The 26,252-nt window shown below is 42.4% G+C and overlaps 1 protein-coding gene across 1 annotated transcript in view; it reads right to left on the bottom strand.

Moving 5' to 3' along the window:
- Positions 1-22,801: 22,801 nt before the first annotated feature.
- Positions 22,802-26,252, bottom strand: part of PPP1R14C (protein phosphatase 1 regulatory inhibitor subunit 14C) — a 55,092-nt gene continuing 51,641 nt past the window's right edge. Inside the window, exon 4 of the mRNA XM_030499719.1 lies at positions 22,802-24,116. Within this exon, the coding sequence (XP_030355579.1) occupies positions 24,042-24,116 (75 nt within the window). The 3' untranslated portion in view covers positions 22,802-24,041. The remainder of the gene's footprint in view (positions 24,117-26,252) is intronic.

Below are 26,252 nucleotides of genomic sequence, written 5' to 3' on the forward strand. Positions count from 1 at the left end.
TGCATCGACTACTGCACGTGTTGACTGACTGCCTCAGGGCAAATATTGACTGCTTTCACCTGTTAACTACCTCTGGGTAGTACCTTGCACTTGTTCCTATTGAACTGTCTCCTTTTATTTCCCAGCATTTTCTTCAACTTACCAAAATGCTTTTGGGTCCTAAAAGGAAGAAAACCCAATATAAACTACCCAAATCCCCACTTGATCTGTCCTTCCACTTTGACTACAAACCTTTGACACCACCTGAGAGAATGGGTACTCAGTAAGTTTTAATCCTGCACTACAAACATTTCATTTTGACCTATAAGAACATGTGAAATAACATCAAATGCCAGCCCCTGCCAATTCTTTCCTACCTGTAAGACGTGTTACCATTTTGTAAAAGTAATTTAGACTGGTTAAACACACTTTGTTCTCAACAGATTCATAAGGGATACTACTTAGTTTGTTATCTCACGGCTGCCTACAAAATACTGCATAACTGTGTTTCAATATTTTTCAGAGAACTGAAGTGATTGGTTAAAAATAATTCACCTGCTTCCCTTTTTTTTTAATTATCAGTATCACACTTGTCATTTTCCAGTTGTCCAGGACCCCGACTGTCCTGTCACCTTTTATTCTCTTCAAGAGGACCATACTGTGTCATTTCATGATCACCATCACATAAACTGTTCTTCAACACAAAGTTCTGAACTCTTCCTACTAGTAAGAAATAAATCTTTAGGTACTTTCCCTCCTGGTTGCTTTCACGACCAAAACTTCCCACCAGCACACTAAAAACTGGAAGAACCATCTGTGTCCTGTCATCCTTTGTTTTCAATAAATGTCTGGGTAATTAAACGCTCATTAGCAACACATCCTGCTCTGAAGGATCCTGTGAGTTCATTTTTGCTGAGACATCTCTGCCAATCATTAGCAGCAAGCAAATTACATCTGGTGGGCTTCTCTGGTATCGTGCACTGAGTGCACAGTTGCACAAGGAGCATCTTTCACCTTTGGCCAGAAAGTGGTCCCACCAAGTCCATGTCTGGATTCCTAGTTCTGATGCATTTGAAGAACTCATACACTAGCAGCTCAAGCATCCTTTGTAAGGCTCTCTAAGTTTTAGGGGGCGGGGTTCAGTCCTCCAAATTGCCTATTTGCCTATCAATTCACTTCACTTGGGCAATTTTCCTGTTTTTTTAATATTAATCCTTTCCTTGTGATAGCCTCGACTTCTCTATTAAGCCTTGAAGGGATTTTACTGGATTTATGTTTTCTTTTTAATTGCAATGCAAAACTTACCTAAACTTCTAATACAGTAATTTTGAGAAGCTTCATTTTTTCTCACTTCCTAAGCTACTGTTTTCAAGGTTGTTTTATTTTATTTTTTGACAAATTTCCTCATTTTCACAGCTTCCTTCTTGAAATTGAATATTCATGTTCTGAATTTATTTGGCTTGCTCTTGCTGAAATCTGATCATGTTGAGACAGCTACCTCTTGAAGTAGGTCTCATGCACCACTTGGGACCAAACACAGATCAGCGTCTTCTCCTACAGGTTGTTCTAAGAAGCAGTCACACAGCATGCCAAAATTTTTTACCTCTACACCTCACCCTGACAAGGCATTAATTCTATAGAGGGACATTACCCCTACCCTCTTTACTGCCTGTTTTACAACTGCAGCTTCTCATCTCATGTAACATTTCCTGGTCATGTTGCAATGATCAGTCCCCATCCCAAGCAGGAGACTGCCATACTGACATGTCATCCTACCAGGACACCTTGTTACTAGGGGTTCCATTGCACACCACTTTTCCTTGGAACATTTTTATGCCATTATAGTTCATATTATCCTTCAAATATAGTGTCACTCCCCCGCCAATATGTACTGCTTTCTCTTCCTGCAAGGTTGGTAGCCTGGCAACACCGTATCCCATTGCTTATACTCCTCCCACCACATCCTTGGGATGACTGCTCCATCAGGGTTGCCATTTGAGCCCAGGAATTCTCATTCTCCCATCCTACTTTTTAAACACCAAGTGTTGCTGTAAAAGCATGGGTGTATTTTGCCCTAGCTCTGTTGCTGAGCATTGCAGGCAGTCTCATTTTCCTTGTTCATTACATTTGGGCTGTGTATTTCCCTCCCAACCTTTTCAAAGGTGCAGAGCATGGCCTCATTTTAAGCATGGCACAGCCTTACAGCCTGCACAGGGCCCTGTTGTCCCAGAAGCTTCCTCATTTCCCAAAATGCTTTAATCCTACCTTTCTGCCCCATCACCTCCTCTGTGCAGGCTTTTTGTCTGCCTCCTAAGCCCTATTTATGGCCCCAGCAGTACTTCATACAGCATTACTACAGGAGTCTAGGATACCAGTCTCCTACCTCCCAACCTGAAGACAGCCCCTAGAGCATCCCTTTACAGGTACCAATAGGGATGACAACCACTACCTTCTGCCAGCACCCTCAAGTGAACAATTCAAGCCTCTCATGAGGTCCCTTACCTTTGTGCACTGCAGGCAGGTTACAACACAGTTCAGTCAGACATCACGGATCCAGTTGATATTTTGCCTAACATTAGAGTCTCGCTTTCTACCCCCTGCATCTTCCTAGCCTTGAAGGCCTCTTGAGTTGCAGGAGCACACTTGGTACGGGAGCATGCTGCAATTCCAGCCAGGGGGCTGGTCTCCTCTACAGGGTTAGACATCAGCTGGGAAGGTCCTCATTGCTCCCAGCTGCTCCAGCCCAGACTTAGGGGAAGGAAGCGGAAGCCCTAGGGCATGGCCTCCCCACTAACAAAAGTTGCCCCAGGAGGTGGTCACCATAGTGGAACCTGTACAATCTCATAGAAAGCTACCATTCTCTTTCTGGCCTTCTTCCTTCACCTTGAGTAGGAAGGTCTGTTTGGTTTTGAATGCTCATAGGAATATAGTTTTTCTCCTTTGATTAATGCACTCTCCCTATACCTTACCATGTCCAGAGTAAGATAGGTAGCAAAAGGCAAAATAGATCCAACTGACTATGAGGGGCCATGCTAACCACATGGCCCTTCATGTGTCTTCACCAGCATCAGCTGCCTTACTCGCTGTGCCCCTCAGCTGCTTGGCTACTGTGTTTACTTTCTCTGGGCCCAGGTGCTGCCCCCCTTTTTCAGTTGGATACACCAGGATAGGGTCCAGTTCTCCTGTCTAAACATAGGAGCCTCAGGCCCTCTGGGATACCCAAGTGTACCTCTGCCTGCTCCACCTGCCCCTTTATAGGTTACGGGCCACTCCTGGCTCCACGTCCCATCTGCTGATGCTGCAAGACTTGTCAGAAACCCCAAGGCACTCAAACAACACTAGATGGTTGTTGTTTAGGCAACTGAAGTGAGCTGCTTAGGAATGTGAGATTTGCCCTAGAACAACAGAGAAAGGATCCCAAACTGAAAACACAGAAATGCTTTGGCACAGTTATAGTATACAGTAGATGGTACTTCCTCTGTGGAAAGTGGGGAAGAATGAGAAAGAATTAAAGATGCTTTGTGTCAGAGCAGAGATACACAACTTGATCAATTTGATTCAAGACATGGCTGCTAAGACAAAAAAAACCAAAAGACTACAATAGTAGTGAAAAGGAAAGTAGCAGTGAAAAAGCAGCCAAAGGTTCTTGTCTTGATGCTTTCTTTTGGGCTATCCCCTCCTCACAGGAATCAGCTTTTCTAGGTAAGGCAGAAGAGAGTGGGGAAAAATCCCCAAACTCTAGGTGAATCCTAGAATGCTCTAAGGTTTGACATCAGAGTTTTGATGATCCCTTTCCAGATGTCGAGATTAAGGATGTCATATGCTACACATTTTGTTATTAGCCATAAAGTCTTTGCCATGGGGTTTGTAGTCACTTTTGCGTTATTTCCCAGTGTCAGTCTTTTGTCTTCTGTGAAATTATTCCTGATCAACATAAATTAAATAAGAATCCAGCCAAGGGTAGGCCTCATATTATACAAGAACAAATGTAACAAAGAATAGTTTCAACAAATGAACTCTAGCCTCAATAAGAGGCTGCAGCCGTAGTTACCCAATTTAAACAACACATATTTAGGCACCGACCTATTACAGATATCCAGGAAATATCATTTTTGCCCTAAACCAACATCCAAAGAAGTCATTGGATATTTTTTCATCAGTCCTTCATTTCGCATTTTCATTAGCAAGGACAAATTGACCTCAGGTACTGCAAAAAAAAAATCTCCCTAGTGCTAATGGTTCGGCAGTAACCTTCCCTCTGCATCTGTGCTGAACTAAAGCCATGACACTTGGCCAGGAAGATCTCTTGTTCATTGTTCTCCATGCTGGAAGAAGTTAACCCTCGTGCCTTGGGAAAACTGCAATTTGAGTCATTAACATTCAGACCACACAAATCCTCACTGTCGTTACGCTTGGGCATTGTCCTCCCTTCACCGTATCCCATAAACTACTGAGCAATGTTGCAGCACAGTGTTAAGCACTGGCCACACCCCTTTGAAAAAATAGTTATAATCAGTGCAGATGAAACAGTTATTTAATATAAAATCTTCAGCACAAAAATATTATTTAAACCTTTTCAGAGTGAAGATGCATGGGATAGCAGTAAGTGAATGCAAAGCTGACCAGCTAAAAGTCAGGGGCTTTGGATTGGGTTTTATGTCTTGCTACACAAACCAAAATAAACCTATTTTAGCTCATACGGACACTTTCTTACTATTTTTAAATGGTGAATAGCCTTGTTTCCAATCCAAAAGCTAAATAAATCATAATTCCAAGCCAAAGATTTTTTTTTTTTTTTAATCAAAAGCACAAAGGAAAAAAGAGGGTTGTGGGCTATTTTCTCCAAGTTACATGAAATGTGGTAACCAGGAGCTGCACAATGTGAGATTAGAAAACCATATGAAGTGGTGAAAGTATGTATATAAAACTCCATTTTGCACAGCCACACCAGGATAAATGTGATACTTTAGTGGAAGATATTATTAGAATTTGTAATGCTCTTGCCATGGAAATAGCTGTCATGTCACCCACCAGGATTATGGCCGGGTGGACAAATAAGAAGAGCAGATGATACATGAAAGCAGTAGAGATGGAAGCATTTTTCAGAATTAGACAGCAACGACAAGGGAAATGAAAATGACAGGTCTAATTGGAATTCCTTCAGTCACTTGGAAAGGATATTAAAAAGCCTTTCTCAAAAACATTCTTATCAACATTTTCCTCAGGAATTAGAGTACAGCATAGTTTAGTCAGTGCATAAGCATATTAATTTTTCATTCTGCAAGCAGGTGCCAGAAAGCTTGCAAAAATTAACTGCAGCCCACGAGCTCTTGTTTGAGCCACAGCAGAGAGCAAAGCTGGGGAGCAGCAGCCCGTGGGCTGCCCCCCATGCCCACCTTCCCGGGACACCATCCTGCCACAGGTCATCCACAGCCATGACCTTGGCACACAGGCTCACCAAGGTCTGTCCCTTGAACCGCTCTCTCCAGAAGACAAGATCAGACCAACTGCATCAGACCAACAGCCATCTGGCCCAGGAACCCCACTCCAAGCAGTCACCATAAGCAAATGCCTAGGGAAAAATAGGAACAAGACAAACTTGTATGATTCCTCTCCCTAAGATTGTCCTACCTTTTCCCTAGTTCCAACTCAGGCTTAACCTGAATCAGACATGTATGAGAATTGAGGGATTATCTTTTTGCAGTAACCAAAACCAGTGACCCTCTCCCTACTACTCATTCAGTTTCCCTTGAACTTTTGGCACCCACAACACGCTGTGGTAAAAACTTGGCTCTTCAGGTTAGACACTTGCTTAGAGAATCACATGATTTTCTTCTGAATCTGGGTTTACCACCTTCATTTGATGCCTCTCAGTTCTGTCCTTATCTACTCTCCCCATGATTTTGAAAGCTTCTAGCCTACCCACCATTACACACCTCTTCTCTGGTCTAGCATCTTCCTTCCAGCAGCAAAGGCTTGCCACACGTTGGATCACCCCTGTTGCTCTTTTTTAAAGGTTTTCCAGGTCTACCTGGGCTATTATTTTATGAGTGGCATTACAACTGGTTTGTTCTTATATACATCCCTTAACATTCATCTGTATTGAATTCAACATGTAATTTTTTGCTCTGTCACCCAGACTTATGAGGTTCTTTTTACACATCCTCACAGCTGGTCCTGCTCCTTACTAATCTGAACAATTTAATGCCATCAGCAAGTTTTGGCAGCTCACAGCTGACCCCCTTTTTCAGGTCATGTAGAAACCTGCTGAACTGCACCAGCCCGCCAAGAGCTCCTCTGGTGATTGTTCTCTGCTGCAAGAACCACGCATTTTCTCCTGCCCTAGTTTCTGACTTTAAACCCACATAAGGATTTTCCCTCCTGTGTGATGGCCAAGAGTGATATTCCGGCACACAGCAAGTGAACATCCCCTACTCTGTGCTAAGGTTCAGGTCCCCAGCTTGTTCAGCTGGGCTCTGTGTCTCTCACTCATTACATTTAAAACCACTGAATCCCTGTAACCACATCAGTAATGTTTCTGCCCCACAGACAGGAGATGATACACTTTGCCTGTTTGCCTACACCCATTCCTCATGCACTTCATGCCTGCTAAATTAGATAGGGGTCTACAAATACACCAGTGCAGTTTTAGCAAGATGCTGGTCTCCTGGTTTCAGGGCAAACTAGAGCCTTGTGTGAAAGACTGCTACAGAGATCTTTCCTGCTTAAACCCGACTGCCTGACACCAAGCACTTCATGCGTGACCAAAACCTGAAAAAAAAAGACATCACTTCTGGCAGTTATTTTCACTTACTATACAGTCTTTATGATGTGCCCACATCTTTTTTCCTCACAGGAATCCTTCCTTATCTACTGCACAGAATAACTGGATTATTCACAGTTATTCAGTATTCTGTTTTCCCCTTTGTTTTTTCTGCATGAGGCACTATCTAATCCCAGCTCTGGAGAAAGAATTAGTCTCTTCCTCCAGTGTTTTTCAAGGCTGCCATTCCTATCAGATCTCTGTGCATGTCAGAAACATTCAGATGTCAAATGGGGAGAAATATGTGCAAACCTTGCCAGAGCTTAGACATGCAGCTGACTGCTGCCACCCAAAAGAGCAGCACAACTGAAAGCCAAACCTGGTTTGCTTCTTTTATCACCTGCAGCACCACGGAAGATGGGACGTTTTGCTCCAGGCTTTCCCACGTGCCTCCTGACAGCAGAGGAAGAGTGAAAGACAAAAACTTGGGTTGTCATTATGGGCTTAGAAGTAAAGGCTGCTCTGGTGGACAGTGCTTTGGGTCCTCTATCTATGACCTACAATTCGACCTTTTTTGCCTCTCAAAGCTAAAATACAGAGACACCAAAGCTTCTCAAATAAAAAGTCATGCGACATATAACAGCACAGTCACAGCAACATTTTCCACTGCAGCATCACAGCATCAAGGAGATGCTGGCTGGGAGGCAGTCCAGCCCCCGCTCACAGCAGGGCTGGCAGAAAAGCCACATCAGGTCAGCTGCAGCTTTGTCTAGCTCTGTCCCAAAAACCTCCAGATCCCCTCTGGGTACCTTTTCCTACACAGCACCACTCTCCTTTTTCCTCAGGCCCAGCACTCCATGGTGCAGTCTGCGGGCATTGCCTCTTGATATACTGCCTGGCATTACTGGGAGGGATTTGGGTCCTTCATCTTCGCAGCTATTTTTCAAGTACTTGAGCACCTCAACCAACCATTGCTAGGCTGACTGCCCTAGCAGATCAGTATTTACCCTGAATTTCTTTTAGCAGCTAGCATACCTGCAGGATTCTTCCTTGTTACCCTTAAAGTCCGTCTCAAGTCTTTGCTCCAGCTGGGCTTTTATCTACTTGATTTTGTCCTCAGGCACAAACGACGCTTTTATACTCGTCTTCTATTATCTGTCCCCACTTCCATCTCCTGCATGCTCCCAGTCTGTCCCAGTTGTCTTGAAATGCTGTTTTTCAAAGACATTCAGCCTGAGGCAGACAGCTGGTATGGAAAATTACAGCCCAGTCATAGCTTCTTAGAGTTACAAGTAACTGAAACAAGGATCTTATAATGAACAGGGTCAGGAAATCTTAATAATTAGTAACTCTAGCTTTCCCACCAACAATTATTTACCATCACCTACTACAGCCAGTCCTGGCCAGAGCCATATAATCCTTTTATGCAACCCTGAAGTGTATTTGTGTTACCCAAATAATATAGCATCAATCTATTTTAGTAAATGAGTGCTAGTGCTTGCTCTGTTTATGTTATTGTATTATCTTCCAATATTTCTGCAGCCCTAGCCATTTTTACTTTATTTCCATTGTTTTAATCTTCTTTTCCCCCCACCATACCTCATTTTATGCTCCCTAGCCCTTGCTGAGTTTTCTATTTGGATTTTTATTATATCTAATATCACTTGCCAGTGCCCTGCTCCACTTCTCATTTGACCTCAAGCTGTTCTCTGCCTCTCAAGCTCCTTCTCCCTTTACTTCCCCTCCTCTACCTCACACACGTGCTGCTCCCCTGCATCTCTCTCACACACAGTCAGTTCCTATCTTCATCTTTCTTCTCAGATACAGCTCTTCTGGCTTGACACAAGCTCTCATCTATAACCATTTTATTCCAGCACAACCCAGTGCTGCGAGGGAGGGACCAGGCTCAAGTGTAGCATTTCCCTCAGGCACATTCACCCCCTTGCCCTCTGCACTAACCTCACTTCCCATCCTCATTGCCGGGAGTTGCCTTTACCAAGACAAATTTGGCAGCCCAGCTCCATATGTAAACATGTCCTCAGTCCACCCCCAGAGTCACCAGCCTTTCAGGACTCTGGGAGAGCTATTCCTGCCCCTTGGCTTTGACGGACAGGTGGGACATGCTCTAAGCAGATCTGCTCCTCATCTGAGCTGGGTGTTGGACTGTTAGGTTTGTTTCTTTCTTCTCAGCAGATACCCAAGATTACGGTTTTACCTGCTATAGAAGTCATCAGTCTTTCCTGTAGGATTGTCATACCCACTCCTCCCACCCAGCTGCTGTAAAGCAGTGCAGACATCTGCCCCTTGCTGTTTCGAGATGCCAACAGCAATAGTGGGAGGAACACCATGCCGAGCTCCTGCAGCAGCAACCGGGAGGAACAATAAATCCAGCAAACTTGGAGAAAAAGCCACCCCACCCCATATTTCTGCATGATCCGGGCAAGTTGCTTCGCAACCCCTAACAAAAACAGCTCTTTCCTGAACATACTTAGACTCCCACCGGCCCATGAGATACCCTGAAAATACGTAGAGCATCATGAATATTGATAAGATAAACAGGACTTCGGAATGAAGAACCAAGAAAGCTGCCGGGGAATGTTTTCTATTTTCTTTGCCTGGGGGAAGCGTGATCGCTATCCATCCGCTTTGGCAACATCCACCCACACAGAAGGGAAAATAGAGGGAAGCTGGCAGAGCGAGAGCTCCAGCTCAGGTCTACAAGGACATACCACAGTGAGATTTGCCCACAGCATATGCATCTTGAGAACGGAAGGTGCATGGCTCCCATGGTGGCTGGCCAAAAAAGACACATCCAGGAGCAGCCAGGCAGCTGAGGTTACAGGATCACCGTTCTAACAGCACCATTCACTGAACTGATCAGTGAGCCCCACGCAGACATCCAGATGGTCTCCTATCGCCACGCAGGCTGCTCGGTACAAAGCGAACGGCCTTTGTGAGCCTGTCTTCTGAAGTGTTGCCTAATTTGTTTTTAACTGTTTAAAAATTAAGCGCATCCTCAACCCTTTAGCTACTCTTCTTTGTTTGCTTCATTCTGTTAGTAAGTAATGAATATTTCAAAAGGTCTTATGAGGCGCCGTCTAACAACATATTCAGTTGTTGCTGTGCTGCACGTTAATAATTTAACAAACATACCCTGGAATAAAGATGAAGCCTGGAATAGCATATTGGTATAACCTTTTTATTACACCTCTGGGTGCAGGCACACAGGAGGCTACAGCAAGGGGCTTCTGAGACTGCGGCGAGATGGCTCAATGCATAAGGACCTCCCCGTTCACACCTCCCTCCTCTCCCTCTCACACCTTCTGTCCCCGTGACTCTGAAAATCAGCTGCTCCCTTTCCCTCTTCCAGCTCTCCCCCTTCACAATTTGCTTCACGCACCTGGGAAGGCTGCTTGTCACTCCAGGAACACAGCAGCAGTCAGGCAGTCGTGCCACCACCAGGTAAGTGATGCTTTATCACGGTGCCACAGGCTGACAGGCATGGACGTGTGGACATCTCCCTGCACATTGAAGGGATAAGGGACAGAGTCACTGCAGAGGGCAAGCTGTGCATTGACCTTCCCCACTCCTGTAGAAAATTCCCTTTCTTTCAGGGCAATTCTCATGAATGTATGCTATTGCTAATAACTGCCTTGTTTGCTCGTTCAGCAGCTCTCCTTCTGCAGACACCCTCACAGTTATCAGTACGTATTGCCAGAGCCCTTCCAAGGGAGCCAGGTTTCCCAGACAGGCATGCGAAAAGGAGCTTTGTGCCTATAACTATTTTACCTGTCAGCTTGCCTGTACATGTTCCGTGGTATTTGCACATACAGACTGACTAGGAAAGCACTGAGCCACCAAGCAAATAAGAAGTCACTTTGTGCACCCACAACTAATGTCACAAAGGCAGGAGGAGGGTGCTGGATTCTGCAAATACAGCTCTAAATATTTGAACCACACAACAAAAGCTCTGACTACCAGATTTTATTTCTTTTAATGTACAAGAGCATAAGACTATAATGGAGGGGGGGAGAGAAAGCAGAAAATTAACACACGCTTAAATGGAAACACCAACTTCACCTCAAGTAACGTGGCATTGGGAGGCACTGCTGGGTAACAACGCTACAAACACAGGCAGAACTTTAAAAATAGTAACATGGGAATTATTAGCACACCTGCTTGCTATTCCCTTCAGCTCTGTAACTTAAGAGGGCTCTGCTTCTGCTGAGCAAAATGCAAGGCACATACTGTGGGTAGCATTAGCCTTGTAAGTACAGCACTTCCCACACTGTTAAAAATAACCTTTCTTGTCTCTATACACTGGACTTTGAGGTTGGTTTTGTTTTTGTCTGTAAAATATCAATACAGTTTCATGGCAAGCTAAGAAAATCTGCTTCACCACGGTGAAGCTACGTAGGTGTCATGCACCCTGTTTATTGCGTTCAATCCAAGACAGTGGCTCGTGTCACCATGATGCTTTCCTGCTTCAGCTGCGTTTATCCTGACAATACACCCATGACAAAACCAGCTCTGGACCATTACTGCAAGGAGGGCTGGTGCACAGAAGCAACTTCCTTAAGGCCACACAGGAGGCTGCTGGCAAAACAGCAAGCTTAAATCCCAGTTTGCAGAGCTGAAAAGATCCCTTATCAACTGCTTTTTCCTTCATTGCAGCCAAGCTCATTTGTATTGCAACTGCCTCCCTTCCAAACAGGTGAAATCCACACAACATCATCCTGGTACCTCACAGAAGTAATAGCTTGGGAAATCCCTGTAATTTCTCAGCTTCTTGGCTGTGAGCATCAGCCTTCAGCTCAACCAGAGACCCGCACATCTTCCTCACACTGTTGAACAGCACTAAGATGCTGCAGCTGAATGGAGCCCTGGGGCGGGGAAGGAGGAGGTTTGGAGGCAGTTCAAGCTGCCCTCCCCTGCAGAGCAAAGTGCTGCCAAAGCAGGAGGGGTTGGTGTGTTGGCAAGGGCACACAAGGTCAGACTGGCCAGAGCCTGGGGCCCATGGGGACAGGCACAGTGGAGCACCCCAAGGAAGCAAGCAAAGCAGACACAGTGTGAAGCTTGCTCTATACAGGTTAAGAATATTTTATTTGGCCTTTCTACTGAGCTGGATCAAGCTCTGTTCCAGCATAGGCTGGCAACATCTGTAAGCAGGCATGCCAAGGCAGCATTACATGGCCAGAGCAGCCAGCTTAAAAACATCCATGAAACTAAAAATGGATTAAGCACCCAAGAAACCCCATATGTGTCACTTCCTCCCCAAAGCAGCTGTAGTGTCTTAATAGTGCATTTGAATCATCCAGCTCTTTTCAGGCTGCCCATTGGGCTGGAAACCTTGCAGTCAGGCACTCAGGCTGCTTCTTGCCTACCAGCTGGGTCAGAAAGAGCCCCGCAAGGTTTTCTGCCATCTCCCAGCCAGGCAAAACCAAGAGTTAATGGCTTCATACATGAAGCCCTTCAACAACACTCAGGACCAACGTTTCTTGTTTCATTTAAGTCCATTAAAGCCAGCTCGCACAGCAACTCCTCTATTGCACTTGTCAGCAAACATTGGTTGAAGCTGACCTTCACTCAGGCCACAGCATCCTGAGATCCGATAACAACTCAGGCTTCCTCCAAGCCTCAGCCCGAGCTCAGAAATGCACCATTTGTCTTGAGGATTTCAAGCTCTGTTTGCTGACAGTGAACATTGCATACCTGAGCCCTTTATTCTTTATTCTTAGCTAGTTACCAGTGACTGCCTTTGCTTGGTTCGTTGATTTATTCCCTTCCTTAGGCTGCTGCGGATGACCTTGCTCCGCTCCACACGCAGGGAAGGCCACGCTCTGCAGCAAAGAATCTCATATGCCCTGAACTGAGGCACACAAATACACCAAAATGCCTCTCCCCGCTTCAAATCGCAGGCAGGGCTGCATACATATTACAGACAAAGGAGGAAGCAGTGGTTAATGTTAAACATATATTTTACATAATGTTACCTGCTCCATTTTAGAAAGAATTGTTCGAGTAACAGGAGACTGTTTGGGAGGTTTGTTTTGGTTTTTTGTTTGTTTGGTTTTAATTTAGCCCATTATTTTTATAGGACAAAAAAATCCTACTGCCTACTATACAAATCAGATATTAACATCATCGTGTGAGAAAAAGGCACTTTATGTAACTATATAGCCTGGCTTTTTATTATTTTTTATTTATTTTATATTTTATATTTATATTTTTATATATATTTATATTTTTATATATATATTTTATATTTTATATTTATTTTATATTTTTTATTTATTGCTATAGCACCAAGCAGTCTCAAGCACTGCCTAAATAGGTGCACACTATTCATTCATCCTGTCAATACCCAGAAGATTTTTAAGAATGGCCAGTGAGCTGGGAGCCTCAAATTCATAGTGCTCCGGGTGAAAAATGTTGTAAAGAGTAATTATTTTTTTATAAAGGTCTTTTCAAAGTGCCCCATGCCAGAACACCAATAAATCAAGACCCTTCAAATCAGCAGTTAATTATAAATATCTTGGCCATTGACCTCAACAAACTTCCAGCAGAATAAGGAACATGTGTTGCTATTAAGAGAAAATCTTCAGTTAGGCTGGGCAAGCTTCAACCTAGGCTATTTAGACTACAAGAACTTTATACTTGCCAATAGAGTATTCCTCTGTGGCATAAGAAATGGTGTGTGTCTAATGTTCTGGAGGGATAAAGGTTATTTTCCTATTAATAATAATAAATACCTTATTCCTATTTGAACTTTCGAACTATATCCAAAAAACAACAGTCCCTCTGTAGGATTCCTACTTGTTACATCTGCCGTAGCTCGCCCTTGCAAGCTATCTTATGCTACACAGTTCACATCAGCTATTTTAATTTTTAAAAAAGGTATTTTAAAAACACTATGTTATTTATTAATTCTGCTAGTGAGCAACTGAGAAGTGATGGAGGAGAGAAAGAGACAGAGAAACATGAGCAAGGCTCCTCAGCATTCACCTAGGTGTTTGCCTTAAACAGTAAAATGCATTAATCCTCAGAAATTCAAGAGGTCATTGTGGTGCTTCTGCCACTGATGTGTTCAGCCTAGACAGGGCCTTTGCTGCCAGGTAGCAGGTCCAGCTGGGAGAGGAAAATGTTAGAAAGCCACTGAATCAGCCAAGAGACTCCCTGCAGATTTGCTTCATTTTTCCAAGTCACTGCCAGCTTCCTGTAGTCTCCTCCTGGATGCTTTTGACATGTCAGCTCCTAAAAGGACCAACTGTGCTTCTTTAGCAAACTAGGTATCAGGGAATAAGGAAACTGCTGTCCTGAGAAGCTCTGCTGCCAAAGCTATGAGGGGTACCAGGACCTGAGGTGAAGACTTGCTGCTATCACCACAATCACCAGAACCTGTTTTGACAAAGTGACCTAATATTAGATGCAGGAGAGTTCGCATGTTTGTTTTGCTACAGGCAACTGTCTAGTAGACAGAGCTTTTGATACATTGACTTTTAAGAGCTCTGTGAAGAGGTGCTGCTCCTTATTTTTTGACACTGCTGTTGACGGGTGACATGCCCACCTAAGATGTTTACAAGGAGGGAGCACAACTGATGTCTGGGCTTTCGGCCATGGACTTGCTGACGCCACTTCAGGCAGCCACTGCATGAGCGTATGAGGATCTGTCTGTTTTATGTGAGGCCCAACAGGAACAAGAAGGCAGGTTACACTCACTGGAGCCCTTCTCTTTGCCTAAGCAGGGATGGATAGTACACTGCCATGATCCAAGTAGGGGTAGTGCAAGAAGTAGGAATTAACAGCCAGTTCCCATCATGGCAGTGGGTTAATGCAAAGTGCTGGTTTATACCTTCTTGTGAAAAGCATTCCTCCAAGATCTGCAAAGCAGAAGACAGTCAGACAACGAAACCACAGACAATAAGAGATATTTAGGTCAGAACAGGATGGATGGGACAGAAACCTCACGCTGTGACAAGCTGAATGGGTGCCAGAACAACAGATGAAGTAGAGAACTCAATTCTGTTTAATTAATGTCAACAAATAGAGGGAAAATATTCTGTAGTATTTACTTCGAATATAAAGGTTCGCTCATTTGACATCCTTAAGAAAATAACTTCAAGTCTTCTTTGTGCTCTCATGGAAATTAGTTTCAAGCACTTACATCTGGTTCAGCTTCCAGTTGCCTGACATGTGATGAACAGGTTGGGATCACCTGCCCTTCCAACACAGCCCTGTTCCTTCTCTGGAAACCCTTCTGATACCCTGTGCTACCGTGGGGGAAGAGGGTGGTCCCATGGACTGGAGAATAAGATATTGTTCACTCTGAATAACTCCCAGCAGCACTCACACACACCTATGAAATAAGACATGTCCAAAGCTCTGCAGAGAAAGCAACCACTGGTTATCCATCTTTCCCATCAGCAGTATAACAGTACCAGATTGTGTGGGAAAGATGCGTGGGTAGCTGAGCCACACACCTAATCTGTCATTTACAGAAAAAGGATATCATGAAAATGTTGTCATTTTAGTTTGCTCCCCCTAACCTAAAAACACGTGGCATAGAAAACTGTGGATTCGTCCCCCAAATGCCATTACACAGCTCCAAAAACTTCTGCCAAATCTTGAGCATCAACAACCATTCATTTATTAGAGTTGTTTGCCCTCAGTAAGTGACCCTTTTAACAATGGGAAGAACTCAAAGGCTTCCATGTTTTCAAGACAACCCAGCATTTGACAGCCTTTTCCTGTCCCCAGAGGGCAAAATTTGGAAGTATAATTGCTTGGAGTGTTAGTTAGGCTCCACTGCAACGCACTTTCAATCCAAATACATTTCAAAAGCCATCTTGCTTCTCTCTGTCCTCAACTATTCATACAAAATTTGTTTCTAGCACCCACCAAGAACTGTTTCTTCCACCAAGATCCCTCTGTACTGTAGCAAAGCACAGACACTATACATGAAAGCCCCGTCAACTAACTCAATTTAAAGGAAGGTTGATTTCCAGTTAAGGAAATGAGTAGCCTGTATTTAAATGGATAGAAGGTAAACTACATCAGCTCTAAACCCAACAGGAGCCAGCATATTTTATCTAGCTTGTCTTCCTCGTGGATTTCCGTGCACAAGCAGACCTGCGTTGCTACAAGCACCAGGGGAGCTACACAGGCTACAAAGGACACACCAAGGTCAGTGTAGCAGAACAGGAGCATGGTCAGCTCCAGCACCTACAAATGTTATCCTCCTGATTGTCCCTGACCTTCATGTTTTTTATCACAAGCCCAGCAAGCTTCCTAGGCTTTCTGTTCCTGAAATTGCTGGAGGCAAGACAGGAAGTTTCAGTCCTCCATCGACAGAATGAATAACTTACAAGTGACCCCTGAGAAAGCATCTCAAGAAACCATTAAACAATCCAATACGCATTATAAAAGATTCAGGACTCCATAGCCTCGGAGTGCCTACACTACTTACCTTATGATTTTTGAGCATTTGAGACCAGCAAAGTTCAGACAGGGAGGAAACTTTGAAAGTGGAAGGTCAGCATACACCTGTACCATACCTGCTGTTTGACCTGATGCATATTTCTAGTTAACAAGAGTCAGAAGTCTTTCAGGTGCTCCATGCCTAAAAAAATAATCCCCCCCTGCTAGGAAAGAATCTGAACACGTGAAACTCAGGACTGGGGCTGGCCATGGTAGCCTAACTTTCTTCAGCAAAGAAAACACAGCAATATGTGGGTTAATCTGATTTATTTGCTGTCTCTTGAATCCCTGCCTGGTTATCTTTCCTGGTGGTGCAGAGGTGGCACAATTTTGACATACTTGAATTTCTGTTGCAAAAGGGATGAGAGCACTAGAGAGGAATTCTGAGGGAGGGGAAACAGTTGTTAGAGCAGATGCCAACTGCAGCCATAAATAAAAACTGTAAGAAATACAAGTACTAAATGAATTAAGAAGCAGCTAATGAGATCAGAACTGAAAAAGTCATACTAAATTCAGGAAGCACTCAGATTTTCAGAATTGAAAGGTAACCAGAAGGGGGAAAGTTAAACAATTATCGCTTCACTCAACCTGATATCAAAACTTCTAATTTTTGAAGAGTTGACATTTTTTAAACACATTGTCCTTGTGCCAAGGACAGAAAATCCAGCCTCAGAGTGATTAAGTGCTGAGCTGAACGTACAGCTTCATAGATGAAGAAATAATCAATACAGTTCGTTAAGTGGCAGCTCTTGACCAAGGCACATCAGAGGACAAAAGAAGGAGCAGGCACTTGAGGTAGACTATTGAAATTCCAAGGATTTACCATTATAAAACATGCACTACTGCGGTGCATTGTTGATATGGAAACAGAAATACCTCTGAGATAACTATAAAGAGGGGAATCTTGCAAACAAGTTATAGTTTACATAGCCTTTTCCCAATATGGAATCATTTTGTGCTTGGTTTAAGTCTAAAACAGCACCGGAAAAATTCCCCAAAGAAATACATTAAAGCATTTCTGATGACCATGAAGGATCTATTAAAAGAACAGCTGGAGTTTAGGAGGCATGGGTCCAGATAAAAGAACATTAAACAGCTTCATTTTCTCACAAAACCAGACATTGTCAGTTGGTAACAGCATATATACACCTATAGCAATTTGAAAGATTTACTTTTCAGGTACATATAGCAGAATTATTTTTGTTTGGGTTGGCAACAAACTCCTGTCCCTCCCAAACAAAAAACATGCTTTTCTCAAGACTGAAAAGCTGCAGTATTCCTTTACTAGCACTAGCAGCAGAGACTACACACATCACAACCACTGCAAAATGGAAAAGGGTGATGACACGTCCTACCAATGCTCTGCTTGACACACTGGCTTATTAGCAGCCCAAACCTTGGATTTGGGATTGAGCAAGTTAGCTGGTACGTGATTACACAAACAATCTTGTATCTGCATTACTCCTGAAGAACCAGTACTCACCTCTTTGCAGGGCCACTTGCCTGGACCCAGCACAAAGCCCAGTGAAGTTAATCTCTGACAAGCACTGAACTCAGGAGACATGGATGGGATTTTTTTTCCAAAGGACACAAAGAAGGGCTCCATTTGGCAAGTTTGTATGTCTGCCACCAGTTATTCCTTGTTTTGTTGCTTGTGTTAAACCCTCAGGTTTCTCAGCAAGAACATTTCTGCAGCCCTGCAAATGCTGCTGGAGTGTCCTCCAGATATTTGGGGAAAAACCTGAAGGCCACATTTCTCCCCACTCCCCCCCAAATTTAAGAGAAATTGTTTCATTGGGTCTAGAAGCTTTGTTCTCCCCTTAGATTATATGGTTGAGCTGCATTCACACACTGATGAAGACTTGGGAAAGCGAAGAAATAAGACAAAAAGTGAGTAAGCTCCAGCCATATGAGGCCATAATTCAGAAGACACTAAAAATCACAGATCTTCTCTACTCTTTGAATTGATTTGTTATTGGCAGCCGAGCCTCTGTGGCAGAAATAGCACCAGATGACACATTCACATTTCCACTGAGTAGCAAAAGGTCCTTAAGAGAAATAATCAAGCTGTTAAACTTGAAGGAATGGGGAAAATTAATGCAGACTGTGAACAAATGCAGCATGACAGTACTGGAGGCAATGGATGCTAAAAACAATTTAATAACTACTGCTTTGGTAGGCTTGAAATTAAGACTGGAGACACACAACAGAAAACATGCAGTTCATTGAGGATTATTAGCTGCAAGAACTAGGTACGAAACTGCCTGAGGCCCCACGAACAGGCAGAGATCAAGTATGGTACAGTAGTCAAACACGATCCAATAGCCTTTACATTCCTGCATAGGGTCTGCACAGCCACCACTGTCACAAATTGGCTTCTTTTGCTAGAAGACAGGGATTTTCAACGTATTATCACTATTGGGATTCCCTCTTTGCTGTAGATCAGTGTATTAGACAAAGGCTATTCCTGATTTTGTCTCAGGACAAGCAACACAACGGGAAACACCAATCCTGAACAAGCACAACCCTGTCCTAGACCTGCATGCTCCAGTTCTTCATATATCTGACACTACTCACCACTCCAATTCCCACAAGCCCCAATATGACTATGGGCTACATAAGAGGACAGAGACCCATCCACAAAGCCCGGGCAAGAGTTAAGGTCTTCCTGACGCTGATGTAGGATCCTCCTTTAGGAGGCAGGAAAGCTTCTTGTGCTCTTGTCCCACTCTGCCCCCTAGAAGGGGCAGTCAGACAAGTCTTTGTCCTTGAAGTGGATCAGCTCCTACTTTTTTTTTCTCCAATAGTTAGTTATCAAAGTCCAACCCAGTATTATACAGTTAGTCAGACCAAAATATCCCAGGATATTTTTTATTTTTAACTTAAGACATTTGAGTTTATGACCAAACAGAACATGTTAACTGCACCTCCAGAAGAAGTTTCAGGCTTAGCTATATTTTTAAAAGTCTTCAAATTGACCAAGTTTCTTTAATTTTAAATAGCTTATACCAATTTTTGTTGGAAACCACAAAAGTCTGTAAGTAGTGCAAACTAATAGCTCAGAGAATTTGGTCACTAGTTCTACCCAAAAAAAAAAAAAAAAGGGGCAAATAAAACCCCATCAGCACCAGATAAGATTATTATAAGTAGCAAGTTCAACACTTCAGAAGCACTCTGTATTTACACGGATGGCAGAACCCTATAGTTGAAAGAATAAATCTTTGCAGTACTAGGTACTTTCTAGGCATATTTCTCCACTTCAATTTCTCTCTAGCTTTTAATAACAATTTTAATTACATACATACTTACTATTTGCTTACTGCTGGGAAAAAAAAAGTAGTAGTAGCAGCATTCAAGTAGATAGTAATACAGTTGTATACATGTAACTGGTACTGGTAATCTGATTTGACTACTACACAAGCATGTACTGACATGGCTGCAATACATAAATATACAAATCAGCATACATATATATAGATAAATTGAAGCAGATATCTAGATTTTTAAGGCCTTTTGTTATCTTGACTGAACTAACTCATCTAATGGGAACTTACCTAGAAAAAAGCATGCCATTTCAATTTGGGGATAACTAATAGATCTCACCTATTCCCTCTAGCGAGCTCAAAGGGCTCCTCGCCTTCAGCATTGAGGTGCTCTATCTTCTTCTGTACTTCAGGTTTCCTTCCTTTATCATTCAGGCATTCCTTCTCCCTGTGCTTTTCTCCAACACATGAAAAAACTTACCTCTTTAAGGTCCCTTCCAACCCAAACCATTCTGTGATCTCTCCTTTTCTTCCCATACAGATATACATGCTGCAGAGCAAAACTCTTCTCAGAAGTTTTCTTAATAGCCAACACAAAACAGGCAATTTTCTTAGTGATTTTTTTCCTACAACTCCCAGCACTTCTGACTCTCTCAACATCTTTTAGAAAATATTGCATGCAGTTATTCAATCCCTGCTTAATGTCTGTTCATGATGCTGGCAATGACAAACCCTATGTAGCCAAGAAGCAATTAATCCTTTTGTTACAGCACTTCACCAAGAGGTTTAAGTTCAACTGTTTGTTTAGAATGAAACCTGTGTCTTCTAGTTTCCAAGCAACAGGCTCTCAGTTGATGTGGCCCGCATGATTTTTTTTACCCTGGAGGTGCATGTTTAACATTAAGGCTGTCTTAAACCATCAAAACCATCACAGAAATAGATTGCTGAGTAATTCCAGTTTAATATACACTAGTATATCAACCAGTATAAAGTGCCAAAGACTCTGACCAAGACTCGTTGTCAAACAAGTCTGAAGTGCACTGAAGGAGCAGATATTTTGCTCTCCTGCTTTTCTTGGTCATGTTCTCTTAGAATGTTTTCCTCCCACATTTTCTCCAGATGTTTCCTGCATGAATGGCAACTTTAGGAGTAAAACTCATTATTGGGAATAACAGGGGGAAGGGGCTAAAACCAGGCTGGCAGAAGAGAGGCTCATCTTTCCCCTGTGCCACAGAAATTATCTATTCTGTCTACTGCACCCTCATGAGGCTCACTAAATATGATTACAAGCACTTCCCTCCTCTTTCTAAGCCAACTGGAAGAGCAACCATGGGAGACATCACACTGTTAGCTCCTGCTGTAAAACATGCAAAGGTTAATTATGCCATGAAGCAGACCCCAGAAACATACACTCTTGCAAGCAATCTTTGTACACTGGAGAGGCACTTCAATACCAAAACAAAAACCTCAGCTTCACTACATATTTATAAGAAGGAAATTCAGTTCCTTTCATTATCCGCCTAAAAAGCTCAGAGGATGCTCTCATTGCTGCCAGACTTGGTCTTTCTCAGGAAAGCTGTCCAGCCAAGGCAGTGAAGAGCCTGGGATGTAAGATTTAATTTCAAGTTGTTTCAGCAACACTGTGCTATTGATATGCCCCTTGAATATTGGCCAGAGCCAAGAACACCCACGCAGTATAAAGACATAAAGCACAATGAAATCTCAAGTGAACGGGTCGATTCTCCCCTCACATACACCAAGGCCAAGAGTATCTCCATTAAGTAAAAAGTAGCAAGACTGAGACCCTGTAAGTCTCCAGTAAAATCAGGCCAGCTACAGACAAAAGCTATTTAGAGTTTGGTTTTGCTCACTGACACTGGTAAGACAGCAGAACATGTAGAGCTGGAAGAGAGGAAACCGTTCATGGAAGTGACTATCCCATCCACACAAGACAAGAAAATAGTAATGACTGTCCCAGTTGGTTATAGAAGGCATAGAATGTTACTTTCCACAGCTATTTCAGTGCAAGACAAATGGGACAAATAATTATAATTATAAAGGAAGAAAAAAAATCATTTTCGACATCATAAGTGAAGTCGCAAAATGCATCTGTGGATGCGGAAGTTACTAGAACCTTTAATGTTCAGGCTTGGGGTTGCTTCTAAATATCACCTCAGAGTATTGCATGCTCTCAGTTGTTTCAGCCCATGTGTTAAATAAATTTATGAGTCAGGGAACAGTAACTCAAAATTAAACATTGCTAACAAGTCTCAAATCAAAAGGGTTGGAGGCTTTTTTTCATTTTAGACATCATAAACTTGGTGTTCACAAAAAGTTCTCAGTAGTTTACAAACCAACAGGCTTTCTGGAAAAAGGCCTATGAAAATACCTGCCCAATTAAACACCAGAATTTTGCTAGTTACTAAGACTTGTTTTCTAACACCACTTATTTCTGCCTCCAGAGTTAAGTGAAAAATCTAACAGAAGGTTCCTTACCTCAGGAATTAAGGAAGCTTTTCCTGTAACTCTCTCGCCTTCACAGGGTTGATACAAACTTTTTAGATCTAGCTACATCAGATCCTCTGCAAGGCGCAACAATCTCTTTGTGGCAAGACAGGTCATTCACGCAGACCTTTGAGAACCAAAGACATCCCTCTGATAACACTGACAACAACAGTGGGCAATCCCAACAAATATAGATGAAATCACACACACATCCCCCCCCAATTTCCCTGGAGCACAGATTTCACTTCACAATTTTAAAACAGTTTGCTGGAAGACTCCTCAGGAAACCAGAGCTGAATTACAACTTCAGCAAGGTACAAGCTTTAAATTTAAGATGCTGCAGGCAAACTGACCAAGCCTCTTCTCAGGGCTGCTGGAATGTTTTGAGAATTCAGAGAGGTACAGGAGGGGAGAAAGGTAGAGTGCCTCCTGCTGAAAGGCCCCCTTCTGCCACACCTTCAGTAGAGAACTGAGTCACCCAGTGTAAGCCCTCCCCTACACTCACCTCTTGTGGAAGGAAAAAAAGGAAGTAGCAGCATTTATCTGAAATAATTTCTAAGCCTTCTTTTTCTTTTTTTTTAAATTTTTTAACCCCCCCCAGGGCACAGGGAAGGAAGGCCTCATCTGCAGGAGGCTTTAAAAAGTGAAGATGTGCACCAGGTTACAGGAGTTTGAGTGAGTGATCCAGTGCACATTAGAAGCCAATTAAGGTCTATACAGCTGGGTTCCCATGTACTTACCACCTCACAGCCTTCTCTTTTTGAAGAGCAAATCCATTTATCAATCTACTCAGCAACAGTAGTCTTGTAAAGTGTACATGTAACAAGTCACAAGTTGTTCCATTTATTTGAGTAAATATTTGGTAAATAAAATCATCAGTAAACATTACAAAATTAAATACATTAAAAAAGCTTGCCAGTATACATAAAATTCACAAACATGTACTTCTTTTGAAAAATAAAATGTGTTCAGAGCACCCTTGATATAAAATGCCTGACTAGTGTCACCTACCAGTAAATGGTAGCTTATTGAACATTTTCATGGGCATTTTCCAGGAGGGAGCAGGGATCTCTTCTGTTCTGCTTTTACAAGTAACAGAGCCCAAGTTAAGAAGTCTCCCCACTTCTCAGGGCAAAGCCATAAACAAAGACTGTAATATTCTTTGCCCACTTTAACAGGAAAGGAATCTGCATTCAATTAAGACCACATCACTAAATACAAACAGTGCTTGTAATTAATTTTGGTAGCACTGCCTTTCCTCCAATGTGAAGCAGCTTTTAAATGGTGATAGACATTTCTCTAGATATCACTGCAGGCCCTTATTCAGTATAGGTTAGCACAGTTCCAAGACACCATGAGGTGGAGAAGAAATGATCTGGCAAAGCATCAATCAAATAACTTTTAAGTCTACAAATTAAGCCCTTAAATTTCCCAATTCTCATATGCTGCAGTCTAAATAAGAAGATATAATGAAATTCTTCACTGGGCTGCTTTAAGGGTATTTAGAAAAATGGCAGCACTCATTTTAGTAATCTTAATTGGTACCTTCTGGTAGCAAATTCGCAATAACCACCATTTAAATAATTTACTGTAACAAACTTCCTTCCATCCATGTGAAACAGTATTCACAACCCACTTTATAATTTATGTACAGACAAGCACAAGAAACTTGACATCCATGAGTTAAATGTACAACCAACTTCAATGTTATCCAACTTGTTGCAAGGAGAAGTCTCCTAGCTCTGTAAATTTACAAGATCTTCTGGTTCACCAAGCAGGCTTGCTGCCCATCATCACTAACTCTTGGATTCTTCACTTGCTTCAGTAATCCTCAAGTGAAAGTTGAGCAGCATCCAAATTGTTGATATTCTTGATTTAAAAAAAATTGACACTTAAAAAAGAACCCTTAAAACACACAAAATAAATTCCTTGAGTCAAAACTGAATGAAATCAAAAAAGTTGTGAAGACAGACAATTATTTTAATAGAGGTCTTGTATTCAAAGTCCCATTTCCCTTGCCATGTCTTTTACAGAGTGCTACTACTTTGAGTTATTTATATACTCTTCTTTTGAGGGGGACTGAGTTTCCTCATTCCTCTTATCCGAGATAGCAGCTCTTTGATAAATTCCTAGGGAAAAAAGATTAGAAAACGTGAGTAATTTTTATGATCCCATAATGCCATGGTTTTGAGGTTTAAAAAAAGAAAAAAAAAAATCAAAGGAAGTGATACATTTTTATTTAAGCTTTTACCGCTAAGCTGGAATTTCTCTGGCCTGATCTCCAGGAATCTTATATGCATACTCTCATCACACAGTGGAGGTGTGAACAACCAGCTTTTCCTCTCAATGAGTGAGTGTTCAGGCTCAGTTGCTAGCCATCTTTCAGGCTTTTACTACACAGGCCCTTCTACCAACTGTTGAATCAAGCAAAATCTATGGCTGGATACAATGCAAATAATCAAAGACGACTTTCACAGTTTAAGCCTGCACAGAAATCTGTGCTCCTGCCAAAAGAGGTGTTTCTCTCATCACTCTCTAGCACTAGCATTTTGTTTGGCTGCATACTCAGCTGGAACACAAAGCTTATCTGGCTAAAATCCCAGCTGTTTTTCCTCCTGCCCTGTTACCTTCCAAGCTGGCTCAGCTCCCCAGCCAGGCTCACCACTCAGCCCCACACCAATACTCACGCCAGGCTGTGGCAAGGCAGGAACAAGGAGACAGAGGCAGCACCACTGGCTTATGCTGAGTGAAACTGGTTGTGGAGTTCAGTAAATGACACTATTCAGAAAAAAAAGTATTCATGGGCCAGGTCTTTATTCACAGTGGTATTTTCTCCAGTTTCAGGAGGTTTTCTCTTTTTAAATAGTGGGAGAATAAAAGCTTATGAAGTTGCACCATTATCTGAAATCCTTTTGGTATATGATTTCTCGTAACTACTGATGCATTAAAAGCTAAATCACCCCCTTACTGTCACATTGGGAGAATAAGGTTTATCTTACAATACTACGTATACACCTACAAAAAGGTTCTGATCATGAAACCATTTAGCTATAAACATGGAATGTAATTACGGATTTAGTCAGCCAGGTTGATGTGAAAGGCCAGGCCGGATGGGACTTTGAGCAACCTGATCTAGTGGAAGGTGTCCCTGCCCATGGAAGCAGGGTTGGAGCTAGATAATCTTTAAGGTCCTTTCAAACTTAAACCATTCTATGATCTTGTGAAAGGACAAAAAGGGTGACCTCCTAGCTGAACGCTTGAGGCTAAAAACTCCAGTGAACAAGGTCACCACCTAAATGGCAACAGAGTACCTTTCAGAAGTCACAATATATTGAATCATATATTATCCAAGTGCTACACTGTGCATAAGAAAATCCTCTGTAAATGTGTATTTTAACTTGAAAAAGAGGTCAGATTTTTCTGGTGATAGCAAAATCTTGTCAGGTATCACCCCAACAGAGCAATTTCATTTCCTGACAGTTTATGTACATCTATACTGTACTGCATGTACTGTTGCATCATGGTTATTGTTGCACCAACACTAGCTGTGGCTTCAACTAACAGCAGCAAAGGCAGAGCAGCATACACATCAGTGTGAACTAGAAATGCTCACTGAGAACCTTTCATATTCTGGCCTCCACTCCTGAACTAACTAGATCAAGGCCAGTACGCAATATATCTAATCCTTACCAACACTGCACTTGCCACCTGCATAGACAGCCTAAAGAGATGATCAGAGAAGCAGATTTGTTAAGACCCCAAATTCTCTCCCTCCATCTTCCAAAATCTGTCTTTTTCCACATAGCCACAAGCCACTGCAACAATATCCACTCTAAAGTTGTCAGAGTACAGTATTCCTCTATCCAGAGGTCAAAAAAAAGGAAGGAGACAGGTTTACTTTAAAACTTCACAGCTTTCAATGCACTATGCATTGGTTCTGTGTTATCCTTTCCTCATTGTAAAGACCTGCTAGATAATGCAAAACTAATGTTGCATGGTGTTGTTTGAAACATATAAACACACTTTAGGGTTTTTTACTGTCAAACTTAAATGAAGCCCTGCAGTAAAACCATTATAGAAATAAATTCTCTAAAGTTATCTTAAAAGATTTTTATTTGGGATTAACGCAATTAGTATTGCCTTCAACAGCTCTTTCCATAAAATGCTATGTTCCCTTGTGAAACATCAGATTAAGAGACACCTTTGGGAAGAAGCAGGCTGAAGTTCAGTTCTCCCCTTTGGAAGACTTTATTAGTCATCTGTTA

The sequence above is a fragment of the Strigops habroptila genome, chromosome 10 (assembly GCF_004027225.2).
Source record: "Strigops habroptila isolate Jane chromosome 10, bStrHab1.2.pri, whole genome shotgun sequence".
NCBI lineage: Eukaryota > Metazoa > Chordata > Aves > Psittaciformes > Psittacidae > Strigops > Strigops habroptila.